The sequence below is a fragment of the Cyphellophora attinorum genome (assembly GCF_001299255.1).
Source record: "Cyphellophora attinorum strain CBS 131958 chromosome Unknown Contig23, whole genome shotgun sequence".
In the NCBI taxonomy this organism is placed as follows: domain Eukaryota; kingdom Fungi; phylum Ascomycota; class Eurotiomycetes; order Chaetothyriales; family Cyphellophoraceae; genus Cyphellophora; species Cyphellophora attinorum.
The window spans coordinates 37,201-55,439 of record NW_017253251.1 but is presented as its reverse complement, the minus strand read 5'-3'; the positions used below and the strand labels follow the sequence as shown (position 1 = coordinate 55,439).

At 52.7% G+C, this 18,239-nt stretch overlaps 3 protein-coding genes across 3 annotated transcripts; 2 read left to right on the top strand and 1 right to left on the bottom strand.

Moving 5' to 3' along the window:
• Positions 1-1,411: 1,411 nt before the first annotated feature.
• AB675_3913 (uncharacterized protein) lies at positions 1,412-2,873 on the top strand (the record flags this gene model as incomplete). The annotated part of the gene is made up of 2 exons (XM_018144008.1): positions 1,412-2,278; positions 2,331-2,873. The coding sequence occupies 2 exons, from the start codon at positions 1,412-1,414 to the stop codon at positions 2,871-2,873; spliced, it is 1,410 nt and encodes a 469-aa protein (XP_017997489.1).
• A 6,991-nt stretch (positions 2,874-9,864) lies between these two features.
• AB675_3912 (60S ribosomal protein L34-B) lies at positions 9,865-10,405 on the bottom strand (the record flags this gene model as incomplete). Its single annotated transcript, XM_018144007.1, has 3 exons — positions 9,865-10,056; positions 10,243-10,297; positions 10,368-10,405. 3 exons carry the CDS (start codon positions 10,403-10,405, stop codon positions 9,865-9,867), a joined length of 285 nt encoding a protein of 94 aa, XP_017997544.1.
• A 554-nt stretch (positions 10,406-10,959) lies between these two features.
• AB675_3911 (Pre-mRNA-processing-splicing factor 8) lies at positions 10,960-18,083 on the top strand (the record flags this gene model as incomplete). The annotated part of the gene is made up of 4 exons (XM_018144006.1): positions 10,960-12,216; positions 12,249-15,471; positions 15,523-15,634; positions 15,692-18,083. 4 exons carry the CDS (start codon positions 10,960-10,962, stop codon positions 18,081-18,083), a joined length of 6,984 nt encoding a protein of 2,327 aa, XP_017997525.1.
• Positions 18,084-18,239: the final 156 nt, after the last annotated feature.

The window sequence follows — 18,239 nt, the reverse complement described above, 5'->3', positions numbered from 1 at the left end:
CAAGTCAACCAGACAAAATCGTTGACGTCGCCTTCAGTACGCAGCGCTGTCGTATTTATTTTGAAGAGTACACGCGCCGCTGGCAGCGGGCGACGCGTCCTTGGCAACGTATATGGCCATGTCCTTAGAGTTCCCCTGGTGCCCATATCTGGTGAGTCCAACACATCTAGCACACAGGCAGCTTCGCTGGGCCATCGCCAGGCAGCTCTCTGCACTCATTGATGCGAGACAACATCGCGCGGTTGCGCCTTCCGCATTCGTAGGTACCCATGCCATCCACCGAAGGCCACTGAGCTACATTGGAAGTCCGGTCGCCAGTGTAGGTTCTTTGTCCAGTAAAAAGGGCGGTCTCAGCGATTCGCCGCAAGTCTGAATCTCAATCTATGCGCAAGATGCTGCAAAGTTCCTCTCACCGCAGGAACAGTGCGTGCTGAATGCTGCTCACCGTTCTATCGCCGTGTCTGCAGAAGTTCCAGCGAAGTCACTGGCCACCATGTTCGCGCCAACGAGTTAACCAGTAACTCAGGTTCCCAGTGGACCTTATTTGCTGGCATCTGCAAGTACCCGGTATGAAGTACATTCGCCCTCCTCGGCACGGAAAATCAATTGTCCTGCCCACGAAATGCACCTCAACAAGCAAGGATGGCACCTGGTGATTCTGAAGCATGCCCAGGAGATTTACTCTGCAAACATGGACACCATTGATCACACAGCATCTGCGAAAAGTTGATATCAGAAACAACCCCACGGCTAACAACCCGCGATCAAGGCTCGCAGAAGGCATGGCCTTTAGGCCGATGCACTACCCCTGCAAACGCCAATGCGATGACTCCATGCAGGAAAAGCGGCATGATGGACGGGATGTCTTGCATTGCTATTTGGACTAAAGCTTCTGCCACGCTGCACAGTCCCCTGCCTGGTTACACGCGTAACGGCTTCCGGCTGGCCTCCATCAGTCGGAGCATTTCTGCTCTCAGTCAGTTGCAATGCTTCGCTGGATGCTGTCTGTGGTACAACGAGCGTCTCGCCAGCTTCACCTCAACAATAGTGGGCACTCGTCTTTGACGTCTGCTTTGGACATCATCCACTACTGCGTCTAGATTGACATCAATGGTATACCTCCTCTACTGACCCTTGTTTGCGTCGTTGTCTCCCGCTTATTGCCTGTTTGCATGTTCAATTGTACCAATTGCTTGTTGCCAATCTTAGCTGCAGCTTTTCTTTGCTTAGGAAGCAATCATCTACCTGCTAGCTCGAAAGATCTCAGAGCGTATATACTTTGAATTGTTCTGGCCATTGTTCCAGCCAAACTTCCGCTCAAATGCTTCGCTTGCCTCCGCACAGCAATAGCTTCGCCAGACCCATCGACGACAAGCCTCAGCAAATTCGTTACTGGCATTGTCAGCAAAACATGGAACAACCCGAAAACTCAACAAACACTGTCACCTATCATCACCCAACAGTGATGAATGCTGAGCCTGGTGTTGGTCTTCCAGACCTGGCAGAAGCATATCGTCACCCCTCAGTCTATCGAAGTCGGCAATCGTCTGCCATAGTCGAGGAATGGCTGACGTCGGAGAGTCCAGTAGCGCGAGCAACATCATTCAGCAGCCACCAGCTACCTCAGAACCCACAGCGGCTGCCATCACTTTGTGTACAGACAACGATACCAGATGTGCCGCCGTACCAGCAAGCTCAATTCTACTACCATCCAAGTCAACCCACAGCCGAGCCACCACTGATTTACTCGGGAACTTCTCCTCCACAGTACCTCGAAAACCACGACCAGTCTCCGCCTCACCATCTGCATATATCGGAGCTGCAGCATAGTACCGAGCAAAATCTGCACGGCTCGCTTCCCTGGAATGATGGCCTTTATCCTCCGCCGGGATCCAATACTGCCTGGGGTCTGGGTCACGAATATATGCACTCTCGATATTCAGCGCCACCATTGTCACCATACTCGTCCTCCTCCGTACCTTACAGCAGTGGTCCTTACACCGAGTACTGTTCCTCGCCCGAGCCGTATCCACCCGTTCTCGGAGCTCGAATTCCCAGAAGCAGACCAAGTGATGAGTACGACATGGAGGAGGCTGAAGGGCCTAGCACAGGCAAGCCGTACGCGCAGCTGATTCAGGAGTGTCTGCTACAGGCTCCGGGTCATCGCATGATGCTCAGAGACATTTATGACTGGTTCGAGGCCAACACCACGAAACCTCTCGAATCAGGTGGTACCGGCTGGCAGAACAGCATTCGACACAATCTGTCGATGAACAAGGTACGTGCTGTTCCCCTATCATAGCTCGCAGCGAGACTGACACAAGTCGCAGGCTTTCAAGAACGACAAGACCACCAATGTCAACTCCAGAGGCGAGCCCAAAAAAGCTACCAGCATCTGGTACCTTACACCATATGCCCTTCGCAATGGCGTCGAGTCTACAACAAGATATCGCAAGAACAACCATGCTCGTCGTCCGGCAGCACACCGCTATGACCGTGATCAGAAGCGGATCTCCTCTGGTCGCAAGGGAGGCCAGGCGGCGCGCAAAGCAACACACATGCGACGTATGAGAGCCGAAGGCTGGCCTCACCAGCAGCAAGTCGACGTTGGCACGCATGAATCGTTCAACAATCTGGTACGGGCCGCTAATGCAATGGCTGAGTATCCCTGTACCCGGGGAAGCAGCCCTCCCTCTCCTCCCGAGGAGCTACCAAGCACACCGACCGACTACTTCCCCTCCCGGGAGTATGTTCTGGACAACTCAGTTGGGTACGATTGTCAAGCAAATCGGCTCAGCTTCAGTGATCTACGAATGCAGGACGCTTTGGCTCAAGCGGGATACGGGCAAGCGAGCGAGGTGCAATGGCAATGAAGGGATTGCTGATTATCTGTCGCAAAGTAATGCATTAGCGTGTATGGACAGAAGCATAGCGTGGGCTGTCAGGCACATTTTGGCATTTCAGTAGGTAGCATACAGGCGTTTGGCGATGACACATGAGTGATAATCACTCGAATTTCTGTTTCCATATGCGCCGAACAGCTCGTCTAAATTCTGTGACGCAGCTTAGGTAGCAGCTCTGATGAGGCATCCAGGGGCCGTTGAATAAGGCTCTCCGCTGAAAGGTGAAATTTCGTAAACCATACTGACTTTGGGACAAGGGTCCTGTCAAAAGTCCAGCTCGAAAAGCCACTTTGCTCGTGCTCGAATATTGTGATGCTCGTTGCTTTGAACGTCGAGGCTGCCACTGCCGATTCTAGTCCGAGACAGCCCGACTTCCTCAGTAGCAGCCACCTGGCGGCACCAACGACGCAGGAGCCAAACGCTTTTCAGTAGGAAGGAGGTGAGTTCCTGCCAAGGCATTGGCGACAACCCTGATCTGACATCCCCATTCAGGCACGCCTTCGCTTGCACACTCGTTCTCTTCCTTTTCCGACCTCCGACGATCTCATACTGCATCAAACTACGACGCATTCGTCCTTCTCTAGCGACTTTGCACCTTCGCTTCGAATATGACCAACGCTCAGTGGTTCGCTTTGCGCAACCCATACTTGGGCCAATGGCCCATCGTCACCGAAATTCGGTGCTTCTTGCATGGCCTGATACGACGGAACATCCGCCCCGTGTGGCAGGCAAATCAGACGGAAAGATGACCCTGTAACTTCACCAATCTTTGCAAGTGCTCAAACGCCACCTTAGACGATCTACTGCCAGCCGCTCCTCGATGGCCAATTTCTCCCATCTGGTACATCGGACTCGTGGCCCTAAGGACCGTCCCCGGGGTTGGATTGGCGCCAATGACCCGTTTCGGCGATAGCTTTTCCTTTTCAGCCAAAAGAATCTGATATCGGATCTGCTCACAGAGTTTCGTCCACAACGGCCGTGAGCTACCAGCCTTTCCAATTGCTCAAAGCTGGTGCACGTTGGATCGCCCCACGCCTTCGCCTTCTCCCAGCCTCGGTCGGAACGCTTCTCGAAGACCTTTGTACTCCGGCGAGGATTCTCGGAAGTATTTAAGAACGTCTCAGAAGCTCGACTGCGATTTGTGCATAGTTCGGACTCTGCCTAAAGGCGATATGGCCCCTGGCGCGTCTACCGGTCAATGTACGGAATGATCGGGCCATGTTCCGTTACGGGGTTCAGTGCGCTGATCAATGAATCATACAACTTGTCTGAGAGAGCGTGGGATTGTTCTGTCACCGCCAGCATCGTTCGAGGTGTATTCTCGGTCCTCATGTGCTCGAGGTCTCGAATACGGACTTTCGCGACAATGCAGAACACCGGAGCCCAGCTTATGCACAGCCAGAAATCTGCAAGGCACATCCTAGCGGCCGTTTGGCCTCAACGGCCTGCCAGGTCGCAAGACTGCATTTTGACAGCTCTTAGCTGTCACTCTGTCAATTCACGTAGGCCTATCATAGTCAACTCGACCTCATTTCAGCCATACTGGTCTGAAGCAGCACCCCTTTTTGGCTGAATGTGCTTCTGACAGCGCGGCCCGCCGTTCGCGAGCAGTTGACGCTTTTCCACCCCCTGGGCTGTCAAAGTGCTCGGTTCGAGCCAAATGCAACCACCATCATATGTGTATAGTGATTCTGGCTCGAATCACAATTTTCGCTCGCGTCTTTGGCGACGGCATCACAGCGGGGGGTTTTGGTCGAAACAGACACCGAAACTCGACCACAGCGATGTACTCGGGGGATGGCACAAGATCAAGATCAGATCATCGCATCTACGCACCTACTGTGCCCGATTGGTAGGGCTTCCGAATTAGCCATCGCTTGCAGAATGGTCCACAATCCTCAGGAGCGAAGGCTGCTTAAGGAAAGCGGGATGTTCTTCGGGGTCTTTAACAGAAGTCGTGTCTCTGAATGGACTTTTGTTCACGGGCTCTGACGGACTCTTCTCTGTCAATAACACGTGGCTACACTCCTCACAGCGACTAATTTCAGCCGCATATGTCATCGCAGCCATCCGTCCTTGACGTTCAAGACTCAGCTCGAGCACCGAAACTGACAGTTGTGACCGTTCACATTCGTCGTGTTCTTCGTATGCACGGGCCGCTTCGAGGCTTGCATGTATAGGCTGACCTGACAAGGTACGTTGTGGTGCTACCATCCCCGTCGATCCCCACCGGGATGACGAGGAGCTCTAAAAGTATGCTCTAGCTGTACAGGCTCGAGGAGTTTCGGCCGATCCATAGCGATCATCGCTTGATCGAAACACGCCTATGAGCTCGGGCTCTGAGGCAGCCGACGGAGACGAGAGGCTGCGGGTACAGACATACAGACACCACCTCCAGGCGAACAAAGTCTGGTACGGCGTTGTCCAGGCCACGCGGCTCTCCTTCGCTGGAAGACTACATCCGCTTTGAGGCAGCTATCGAGGCTGTAATGATCAAGCACGGCCGAAGAAGTCTTCTGCTCCTTGAGCGGGCATCATGAGCAGCGATACGTCCTTTCACCACGTTCAGCATCCCCTCGGCGGTAACTACAGCTCCACTGTTCTTCAGCAGTTCCTTCGTATCACCGAATTCTGCCCCTTGTTCGCCCAGGACCATCCCAGTACGGTTCCGACTCGCATGTCCGGCGAGGCCAGATCGTTTCTGCTTAGGCTTCAGCGGATTCAGCACCGGTGAAAATGCATGAGCAGCCAGCCATCGCACATTTTGAGTGACGACTGGTTCCTCCGGAGTAACCAAGGGCGCATGGACATATTCATGGCACGTTGACTCCAGCTTGGGCGGCGGATGTGTGCTGATCATCGAAGCGGCCCTGAGGAAGCATTGCTGCTTGATGGTAGCGACCACGGTGCAATGCACCGACAGACCATCGCTGTGCAGACGTTGCCAGCCATGACCGTGCAGCCTGTCGACTGCATTCCCCACCATCCTCGTTGCAACAAGACAATGCGTGTCTCGGGATCTATACACCCTCACGAGCCAGAACATCATTCCTCACCTCGAGCAAAAGAATTGTGTGGAAGAATATTTCCATCAACAAGGATTCGCAACCCGCGAATGTGCGTGTGACGCTGACAACTTGTCAACGCCGGAAGAACTATTCAATCTGACCACTGACCACCCCCATCAGAGATGGACTCTTGGCGTAAACTATTCATTTCGACAAGTAATTGACATCGAGTTTTTGACGCATGCTGGCGACCTCGGGAAACTGACAGCAGGGTATCAGTAAGCCTAAGTTTCGGACAGTCCAGGGTATAAATCCCAAAAAATTTCTCGCCCAGCCAGAGGCTATGCCCCTAGCCAAGCCCAAGACACCTTCGCGGGTATATTGCGGGACAGAATTCGATGAAAATGACCGCTTTACTTGTATAGCGCAGCACAATTTGACGCATGCGTCAAATAAGCCCAATCCATCCCTGACCCCCATTGACCCCTAAAGGTCCGGACCAAGTACCCTGTTGTGTCACCGACCTCTTTAGGCTCGGTCGTTAGGCTCGCAAGCGCATTGCATTGTCCCTGGATCCCTTCAGCTTATGCTCTGACCACTCGCGGTCTGGGGATCAGAGCTCATAGCAACAATGCTCTAACTACTAAGGACCCGAATGTCCGCGTTAGGCTGTGGTTGGCGCATGGCCAGGGACATGTCACAAAATCCCACCTGCCAACTGGCTGTCAGTGCTGTCAATTAGCTCATCGGTCATACGCAGCCCGCAGGGTAAGCCACTACTGACCGCCGTGAAGACTCGCACCTGGACTTCAAGCCACCACTGGAGTGAGTCTTGTACCCTCACCTCTGAGAGAGCATTGAGAGGTAGGGATTCAGTGACAGCCGTTGTGTCTCGCGTGACGGCAGCTTTGACAGGTCTTCAACGTTGCATTTCGACAGCTTCTGACACCAATCTTCCAGTGTTGACTGAGGGCTCAGAGGTAATGCCAGGCCCATGAGCAAGGCGCCCTTAGTGTACGCACACGAAGTTGCCGTACTCTCGCTGGCTGACTGTCCTATGCGTCCATGTCCACAACCTCCAGGTAGCGATCACGATTGTCTTGTGAGGGATTGCTACAAAATTTCACGTGAAAGCTTCCGCTGACAGTGAACAGCTCTACGAGCCGTCAACGGAAGCTCGTTGCTTAAGAACATTGCAGATGCATGGGGTGCTTCACTCGCTGGCGTGCCCGTCGAAGTGGATGACACTAGGCAGCAACCAAGCTTCGAGCAGTGAATACCTCCTGGCTGGATCAGTGAAGCGATGCTCTCGGTTTGCGACGGACATTCACTTCGAGGGTACAATTGTAAGTATGTCCCTTGCCCTGACTTCTCCTTCTTTTTGTTCATCCAGCAGAATATGAGTGGCAAGTGATACTTGTCATGCTGTGGTAGTATCTGCTGCCTGGTGGGACGAGAGACCTTGTTCATTTCTCAAAAGAGCGTTCGATGGGAAGACATCGACACGACGAGGGACGTGCTTTATTTGTTGGGGTGCCTCTTCCTTCCCCAGCCCGTCGATCTGCACGCTTCGCTGCTTGTTTTGGGCTACTACGAATTTGTGCTAATCAGCTGAAAGCCTCGAGGTCCGGCGCTCTCTTCTTAACGTCATGCTCACTGTTGCTGTTATCATATTGGAAGCATTCATGTCTTGAGGCCATCTGTCTCTAGCGTGGATGAATACGTGTCAGTGCCCGAAATTCGTTACAGACCTAACGGCTGCATCTATTGCGGGAGGGCAAGGCCCTCTGCTGAACCAGTGCCTGATCAGGCACGACCGGGGGTTAAGTCTTTCTTTGATACATTCTACAGAAGCAGCAACATCGTTCCCGTATCTCAGTATGGCGAGCGTTTGAGATTCTGTTTCTCTCCCACTGGGTGTTGCTCAAGTCTCTAGGGGTTCACTCTAGCGCCTGCATGTATCGGTCTTCTTGAAGGTGAGCTGGTTCTATCGATACCTTTCAAAGGGATGATTCTCTGAAGCATGTATCAGTACCTAATCACTGGGGGCGATTCCCTTCTTTCTAGTACGTAAAAGGAAGTCCATCGGCATTTTGAAGCCCTTGAACACATGTGTTCATGGCGAAGCATTGCAATCTTCCTGAGGCTGTCCTGTATCGGCGCAGAAAACCTCAGTGTTGCACAAGCATGCCCTAAACAGATTACTCCCCTTGCTGCTCTTATCGTGTCCCTCATCCTCGAGTTCTGACCCCACTCAACGCTCTTGCGCGACATCGGCCGCCTCGTGAGAGGATGTTTCTGACAGTTCCATCCTCCGTGAGAGTGGAGTGATGCTTGAAGTTTTGTGCTCTGTGTAAGCTGTCAACTGTCAGATACAACCTGAGTTGTGTCGCCGTGAGGTCTTTCGTGCTGGGCGAGGGGTCATGTAGGTGTCCGGACTCGAGTCTGGTTCTTCCGGTGTATTCTAGTTGACGTTGGAGAACAGTAGTTGTGGTGGTGGGTTGGCTAGTGAAGCATCGGCTGGACGGGATGGTCGCAGTCTCAGACATGCTGCCGTCAATATGGCTGGAGAGTAACAGGTCAGCAGTGGTGTTACTCGTTCTGCCTGCAAAACAAGATGAGTGTCGAGACTCGAGAGGGCTGCAGGAGGCTTCTGGCCGGAAGGGCGGGGTCAAGGTAGCACAAGAATCCACAGTGCACGAGGTTGAAAGGGTTGTATGCCCGTCGAGGTTGTATTTGACAGCGGGATCGTGCACTCCTTGCACCATGGCAGTCGCTTGGCTGGTTGTCGAAAACGTTCAATGAGTGAGGCAGAGAGCGCCCTCGAGAGCACAACCAGGGAGGCGTCGCTCGAATGTGAGATGTTGCTGCGGCAGGCGGGAAGGAATACGGCAAGAATCGGGCCAGTGTGTTTCTGAACTGGCTCTGCTCGAATGTCAGCTCAAAAGTGTGGAAAAGTCTGCTAGACAGAGAAATATGCTGATGAGGAATTTTCGGCCCACGCGGAAGACAAGACGGGCGCGAGTTTTGGCGTGGTTGGATTCGACAGCTTCGATGTGGTTGGTTTTGACAGCGGAAGCGTGCGTCGAGGTTGCACCGTACTGGTTGTATATGACAGCGGAAGGGAGTGCGGGAGAAGGCTGCGAGATGAGTGGTGTTTGACAGCGGTAAGTGGAGGTTTTGACGGGAGGGCGTGGGTGTTGCTGCCGGTTGATGAAAGGAGAACTGGAGGTGGGATCAATATGAGGTTGTAGATGTCTTCATTCCCGCCCACATGTGTTGCGAGATGGACTGAGTGATGATTACCTTGACTGAGCTGGTCGAGGTCGTCGTGATTGAGGGGAGATCATGTCCAGCCAGTCTTTTTGGGCATTCACACTGCCGTCGCGCCTGCCGCTTATCCCAAACAGTCAACCGGGCTCATACACGACCTCATCGACCCTGCGACGCTTCGACTTTCTGCCATTGCGTGAGTCTCGTGATATTTTGGCGCCATAGGCAATCGTGCGTGCTGTCTTTAGGACGTTAGGAGTCAGTGGGAGTAGCTCATGGCACTGACGTCGAGGGCATTGACAGCGAGGTGACTGTATGAAGGGGATTTCCACACCAAGTCAAGGGGCACCACGCAAACGCAAACATCAGCAGCATCAAATAAGAATCAGAACGTATCCGCAATGGAATCTTTCGTAGGTCCATGGCGTCCTTGGCTTGAGATATGTTTCATTTTGGTAGAATGGATCTGAAGTCCTGCTGCGTCGAGTCGAGAAGGCCCTCCAGTCACACTTGGGTATCTTCGGCCTGAGCGCTTCGCAAATGTCGTGGAGTTGTAGCCGCAGACTTCTTGCCGCCGCTGGTATTCTCCTTCAGCCCGACCGCTCGACAGCGCTTTCGCGAGGACCACATCTCCAATGCCTTGAAAAGATTCGTTCCACACACTGCTAATTCGAAAGCGCTCATTTCTTGCCTGACTTCTTGCCCTCAGCCTCCTTCATAACCTTCTTGACGATCTTCTGCTCCTCGATCAAGAAAGCTCGGACGATGCGATCCCGCACGCAGTTGCCGCACCGCGAACCACCATATGCTCTTCGGACGGTCTTTTGTGCTTTCGAGGTTGTGGCATATTCGCGAGGTCGGAGAGCAGGGACCTGTCAGACTCAGTTAGTATGTGCTTTATGCCATGCGCATTGCAGATTCGGTGCGTATCGTGGTCCGAAGACCCCGGTGTTCTGGAGCAATCTGCTTCGCGATTCGGGAGGAACGTACACCTGGGAGTTTGATGCCGCAGTCACCGCATTTTGGTGCAGTGCCTCGCTTCTTCAAGTGTAGGAGACGAAGCTGCCGCCAGGAGTCTTGACCACTCGGACCTTGTTTGAGCGGGTGTTGTAGCTATTCCTCGTGTTAGCATCATTTGTGTTTCATTCATGGTATGATCTCCGCGAGGGATTGGTGCGCGTACCCGTTACGTCGGCGGTATGTGAGGCGTTGGGAGACCATCGTTTCGTCAGTGGTGTGAAATGATGGGACGTCGATGCGAACGAAGAAAGAGAACGGGTGTCGTCGTCAAATCCCGCTGCGGTTCGATGCTCAAACGCACGAAAAACTGCGGTGCGGACAAGTTGCCAAGATTTTCTCTACGCTAACCTCTTCCAGACTCTCATAGATCCTGGTCACGTGCAGGTGTGGGGAAGCATCAAAAGTTACTGCTCGTCGTCGAAAGATTTCAGAGTGCACTGTTGCCTTGAGTCTACCTTGCTAACACCTTTCCTTGAATACTGACGCGACTGCTGTCGGAGCAGGCTGGTACCCCGACGATAGACTGCAGGGAGGTAGAAAGGGCCACTACAAGACATTGATTGTGCGCTGTCGAGACGCGGCGGCAAAGCGATCACATCGATGGTAAGATCTACCCTCGAGACACACGCGAAGACACAGAAGTTCATCCTGTCTTCGGCTTAGTCGCTATAATACCACTGTCACCTCGACATGTCGTCGATACCTCCTCCACCGCCGCAGGATGGGATGCCGGCGCGCCTCCCCCGCCACCTGGTATGGGAGCAGCACCACCACCTCCCCCACCTCCTGGCTACCGACCGCCTGTCGACCCCAAGGTGGCCAAATTTGCACAGAAGAAAACCGAGTGGCTACGGACGCAGCGCAACAAGTTCGGCGAAAAGCGCAAAGCTGGCTATGTCGAGACACAGAAGGCTGATATGCCACCCGAGCATTTGCGGAAGATAGTGAAGGATATCGGAGATGTGAGCCAGAAGAAGTACAGCTCAGACAAGAGAAGCTATCTCGGTGCGCTCAAGTACATGCCTCATGCTGTCTACAAGCTTCTCGAGAATATGCCAATGCCATGGGAGGAATCGCGCGAAGTCAAGGTGCTATATCACGTCAACGGCTGTCTGACTCTGATCAATGAATCGCCACGAGTTATCGAACCCATCTTCCACGCACAATGGGCTACAATGTGGGTTACCATGCGCAGAGAAAAGAGCGACCGCCGACACTTCAAGAGAATGCGCTTTCCACCTTTCGACGACGAGGAGCCGCCACTCGATTGGTCCGAGAATATCGAAGACGTTGATCCTCCGGAGCCTATACAGATGGAGCTGGAACCCGACGAAGATTCTGCCGTCATCGAATGGTTCTACGAACACAGACCGCTCATCGACTCGTCACATGTCAATGGTCCCAGCTATAGAAAATGGAACCTGTCGCTACCGCAAATGGCAACCCTGTACCGTCTGAGCCATCAACTCCTTAGCGATGTCGTCGATAAGAATTACTTTCACATGTTCGATCGGGAGAGCTTTTTCACATCGAAAGCTTTGAATGTGGCCATCCCTGGCGGTCCCCGATTTGAGCCGCTCTACAAAGACATTGATCCGAATGACGAGGATTTCGGCGAGTTCAACGCAATCGATCGCATCATCTTCAGAGGTCCGGTACGTACGGAGTACCGCGTGGCATTTCCTTACTTGTACAATTCTCTGCCTCGGAGCGTCAAGATTGGTTGGTATTCACACCCTCAGGTGTGTTACCAGCGGACAGATGATCCAAATCTGCCGGCGTTTTATTTCGACACGACCATCAATCCGATCTCCTCGCGCTCCGTTGCACCGAAGAACCTGACCATCAGTCACGAGGACGAGATATTTGGTGACGAAGATGAGGACGAATTCGAGCTGCCAGGCAATGTGGAGCCCTTTATGGCTGAGGAAGAGCTCTATAATGACGAGACTGCTTCAGCCATCCAACTGTGGTGGGCACCATATCCATTCGACCGTCGGTCTGGCAAGATGGTCAGAGCCAGGATGTACCTCTAGTAAAGCAGTGGTATCTTGAGCATGTGCCGTCCGGTCAGCCGGTCAAAGTCAGGGTCTCATACCAGAAGCTGCTGAAGTCATTCGTTTTGAATGAGCTGCATAAGAAGAAACCGAAAGCGATGCAGAGACAGGATCTGCTGAAGACGCTGAAAGCCACCAAATTCTTCCAACAGACGTCGATCGACTGGGTCGAAGCTGGTCTTCAAGTCTGTCGGCAGGGCTTCAATATGCTCAACTTGCTCATCCATCGCAAGAATCTTACGTATCTCCATCTTGACTACAACTTCAACCTGAAGCCAGTCAAGACGCTGACTACTAAGGAGCGAAAGAAATCACGCTTCGGCAACGCTTTCCATCTCATGCGTGAGATCTTACGGCTGACAAAGTTGATCGTGGATGCCCAGGTCCAGTACAGACTCGGCAACATTGATGCCTTCCAGCTCGCAGATGGCATCCTGTACGCCTTCAACCATGTGGGCCAGCTCACTGGTATGTACCGATACAAGTACAAACTGATGCATCAGATTCGGTCTTGCAAAGATCTGAAGCATCTGATCTACTATCGCTTCAATTCCGGTCCTGTTGGAAAAGGTCCTGGCTGCGGCTTCTGGGCTCCAGCATGGCGGGTGTGGCTGTTCTTCATGCGAGGCATCATTCCACTGCTTGAGCGTTGGCTGGGTAATTTGCTATCTCGTCAGTTTGAAGGCCGCCACAGCAAGGGTGTCGCGAAGACGGTCACAAAGCAGCGTGTTGAGTCACACTTCGACCTGGAGCTGCGAGCGTCGGTCATGGCCGATCTGATGGATATGATGCCTGAGGGCATTCGACAGAACAAAGTGAACACTGTTCTTCAACACTTGTCCGAAGCTTGGAGGTGCTGGAAAAGTAACATTCCGTGGAAGGTGCCTGGTCTCCCTGCTGCCATTGAAAATATCATCCTGCGATACGTCAAGAGCAAAGCTGATTGGTGGATATCTGTCGCTCATTACAACCGCGAACGTATCCGACGTGGAGCCACAGTCGACAAGACAGTCGCGAAGAAGAATTTGGGACGGTTGACTCGCCTTTGGCTGAAGGCAGAACAAGAACGGCAGCACAACTACCTCAAGGACGGCCCATACGTATCGTCTGAAGAGGCTGTGGCGATCTACTCGACGACTGTGCACTGGCTGGAGTCTCGAAAGTTCACACCGATACCATTTCCGAGTGTGAGCTACAAGCACGACACCAAGATCCTCATTCTTGCGCTCGAAAGACTGCGAGAGGCATACTCGGTGAAAGGAAGATTAAACCAGAGTCAGCGAGAAGAGCTTGCCCTGATCGAGCAAGCATACGACTCACCTGGCACTACACTGAGCCGAATCAAGCGTTTCTTGCTCACACAGCGTGCGTTCAAAGAAGTCGGCATCGACATGAACGACAACTACAGCTCAATCAACCCGGTCTACGATATCGAGCCAATTGAGAAGATCACCGATGCGTACCTCGACCAGTATCTCTGGTACCAGGCTGATACACGCAATCTTTTCCCTGCGTGGGTGAAGCCGTCCGATTCTGAAGTGCCACCGCTACTCACCTACAAGTGGGCGCAGGGAATCAATAACCTTACTGATGTCTGGGAGACGTCTGAAGGCGAGTGCAATGTCATGATTGAGACTCAGCTTTCCAAGATCTACGAGAAGATCGATCTAACGCTGCTGAATCGACTGCTTCGACTGATCATGGATCACAATTTGGCGGACTATATCACGTCAAAGAACAATGTTCAGCTCAACTACAAGGACATGAATCACACCAACAGTTTCGGTCTGATCCGAGGCCTGCAGTTCTCAGGCTTTGTCTATCAGTACTATGGACTGGTCATCGACCTGCTCCTGCTGGGCTTGCAGCGTGCCAGCGAACTAGCTGGGCCTCCGCAAAGTCCCAACGACTTCCTGCAATTCAAAGATCGTGAGACCGAGACCAGGCATCCGATCAGACTTTACACGAGGTACATCGACCGGATTTGGGTCTTCTTCCGCTTCACTGCCGAAGAGTCCAAGGACCTAATCCAGCGATTCTTGACTGAACAGCCGGACCCAAATTTCGAGAATGTTATCGGCTACAAGAACAAGAAGTGCTGGCCACGCGATTCTAGAATGCGCTTAATGCGACACGACGTCAATCTTGGCCGAGCAGTATTCTGGGACCTGAAGAACAGACTGCCACGATCCATCACTACGGTCGAATGGGACGACACTTTCGCTAGTGTGTACTCTCGCGATAATCCGAACCTGCTGTTCTCAATGTGCGGCTTCGAAGTCCGCATCCTACCCAAGAGCAGAACACAGAACGATGAGTTCTCCACGAAAGACAGCGTATGGGCTCTTGCCAACAATGAGACGAAGGAGCGCACAGCCTTTGCATTCCTGCAGGTCACGGAAGACGACATCGCGAAGTTCAATAACCGGATACGACAAATCTTGATGTCTTCTGGTAGCACCACCTTCACCAAAATTGCCAACAAATGGAACACCACTCTGATCGCACTCTTCACGTACTACCGCGAGGCAGCTGTGTCCACTGTCAGTCTTCTCGATACCATCGTCAAGTGTGAGACAAAAATCCAGACTCGAGTCAAGATAGGACTGAACTCGAAGATGCCTTCTCGGTTCCCGCCTGCTGTTTTCTATACGCCGAAAGAGCTTGGCGGTCTTGGCATGATCTCTGGCTCGCATATCCTTATCCCGACAAGTGACAAGCGATGGTCCAAGCAGACTGATACTGGCGTCACTCATTATCGCGCCGGCATGACGCATGACGAAGAGACCTTGATTCCCAATATTTTCCGGTATATCATCCCGTGGGAGGCGGAATTCATCGACTCTCAACGCGTGTGGACGGAGTACTCCCAGAAGCGGATGGAAGCCAACCAGCAGAACCGACGACTTACTCTCGAGGATCTAGAAGACAGCTGGGACCGTGGTCTACCTCGTATCAATACGCTATTCCAGAAAGACCGAAGCACGCTGTCATTCGACAAAGGTTTCCGCGCCCGGACCGAATTCAAGCAATACCAGCTCATGAAGAGCAATCCTTTCTGGTGGACCAGTCAACGGCATGATGGCAAGCTCTGGAATTTGAACGCGTACAGGACAGATGTTATTCAGGCTCTCGGTGGTGTAGAGACCATTCTTGAGCACACTTTGTTCAAAGCAACAGCTTTTCCATCCTGGGAAGGTCTTTTCTGGGGTAAGTCTTTCAGAGTCCTCCCCAGGCATCTTATGCTAACTTCTCAATCAGAACGAGCCAGTGGTTTCGAAGAGTCAATGAAATTCAAGAAGCTCACCAACGCGCAACGAAGCGGTCTCAACCAGATCCCCAATCGTCGCTTCACCTTGTGGTGGTCACCAACGTAAGTCCCATTCACTCCCCACTCCCGAGATTGAACACGTGCTAACTTCTACGGCAGCATCAATAGAGCCAACGTCTACGTCGGTTTCCAGGTCCAACTCGATCTCACAGGCATCTTCTTGCACGGCAAAATCCCGACACTCAAGATTTCGCTGATCCAGATCTTCCGTGCCCATTTGTGGCAGAAGATCCACGAAAGTGTGGTCATGGATCTTTGCCAGGTCTTCGATCAGGATCTCGAGCAGCTTGGCATTGAGAACGTTCAAAAGGAGACAATCCATCCCAGAAAGTCGTACAAGATGAACAGCTCTTGTGCCGACATCCTTCTGTTCGCCAGCCACAAGTGGAATGTCACTCGGCCGTCTCTGCTAGGCGACACGAAAGATCAGATCGAGGCAACCACGACCAACAAATTCTGGATTGATGTGCAATTACGATATGGCGATTACGATTCTCACGACATTGAACGATACGTCCGAGCGAAGTACCTCGACTACACTACTGACAGCATGAGTATCTATCCTTCACCGTCAGGTCTTATGGTTGGTATCGATCTGGCATACAACCTGTATTCTGCTTATGGTCAATATTTCCCTGGTCTCAAGCAGCTTATTCAACAAGCGATGGCTAAGATCATGAAGGCCAATCCTGCACTCTACGTGCTGCGAGAACGCATTCGGAAAGGTCTACAGTTGTATGCATCCGAGAGCAATCAGGAGTTCCTGAACTCGCAGAACTACTCGGAACTTTTCAGCAACCAGACGCAGCTGTTCATCGATGACACCAATGTCTATCGTGTGACGATCCACAAGACATTCGAAGGTAACTTGACCACCAAGCCGATCAATGGTGCGATCTTCATCTTCAACCCACGAACTGGCCAGCTGTTCCTCAAGATCATTCACACCAGTGTTTGGGCTGGCCAGAAGCGTCTTGGACAGCTGGCGAAATGGAAAACTGCAGAAGAAGTCGCAGCCTTGATCAGATCTTTGCCCGTTGAAGAGCAACCCAAGCAGCTTATTGTTACTCGCAAAGGTCTACTTGATCCGTTGGAAGTGCATCTTCTCGACTTCCCAAACATCTCCATCAGAGCATCCGAATTGCAGCTTCCGTTCAAGGCCGCCGTTAAGGTCGAGAAGCTAGCCGACATGATTTTGCAAGCCAAGGAGCCACAGATGGTCTTGTTCAACCTCTACGACGAATGGCTGAAATCCGTCTCGTCATACACGGCGTTCTCGCGTCTCGTGCTGATTTTGCGAGCATTACACGTCAACCCGGACAAGACAAAACTGCTACTGCGTCGCGATAAGACGGTCATCACTCAAGCGCATCATATCTGGCCGACACTCACGGACGAAGACTGGGTCAAAGTCGAAGTCGAGCTCCGCAATCTAGTCCTCAACGATTACTGCAAGAAGAACAATGTCAACATGCAGTCACTTACACAGTCTGAAGTCCGCGACATCATTTTGGGCATGGAGATCTCTGCTCCATCGTTGCAGCGTCAACAAGCCAGCGAGCTCGAGGAGAACAAGGACCAGCAACAACTTACCGCGGTCACTACCAAGACCCAAAACGTACGCGGCGAAGAGATCATCGTCACAACTACCTCCCAGTACGAACAGCAACAGTTCGCTTCGAAGACCGAATGGCGTACCCGAGCCATCGCCAGCTCAAATCTACGGACGCGCGCGAACAATATTTACATCTCGCCCAGCGACGACATCACCGACACCGACGACTCCTTTACCTACATCCTTCCGAAGAACATCCTCAAGAAGTTCATCACGATCGCCGACCTCCGCGTCCAGGTCGCCGCTTACATCTACGGCTCCTCCCCACCCGACAACCCACAAGTCAAAGAAATCCGATGCATAGTCATGATCCCCCAGGTCGGCGGCCTGCGTGACGTGCAACTTCCCCAACAACTTCCGCAGCACGAGAACTTGAACAACCTCGAACCCCTGGGCCTCATCCACACTGTCTCCGGCAACGAGAGTCCGTACATGACGCCCGCCGATGTTACTACACATGCAAGGTTGATGGAGCGCTTTGACAGTTGGGACAAGAAGACAATCACCCTCTCCGTCGCCTTCACCCCGGGCTCCGTCAGCTTGTCATCCTGGGCCCTGACGCCTGAGGGATACAAATGGGGCGCAACCAACAAGGACACGCAGTCCGACAATCCCGCCGGCTTCTCTACGTCCTTCGGCACGAAGACTCAACTCCTTCTATCCGACAAGATAAGGGGATACTTCATGACGCCGGAGAATGATGTATGGAACTACGCGTTCATGGGCGCAAGCTGGGGTGGGGTGGAGAAGAGGGGGGTGTTCGTGAAGGTGGATGTGCCCAAGGGGTACTATGATGGGGTGATGCGGCCGGTACATTTTAGCAGTTTTGGGGAGTTGGAGGATGGGGGTGTTGATCGGGATGACTACTTTGCATAGAGAAGGTGGGAACGATGGAATGGAGTGGACCACGGCGGCAGAGGACACGCAAGGTTTGCACCTTCAGATTCACTGCTGGTGTGTCGACTGTATGGTCAAGTCTGCCCCTCCGGCGGAGAAAAAGGTTTCTGGTAAAGAGGATAGGTGAAGGGCGCA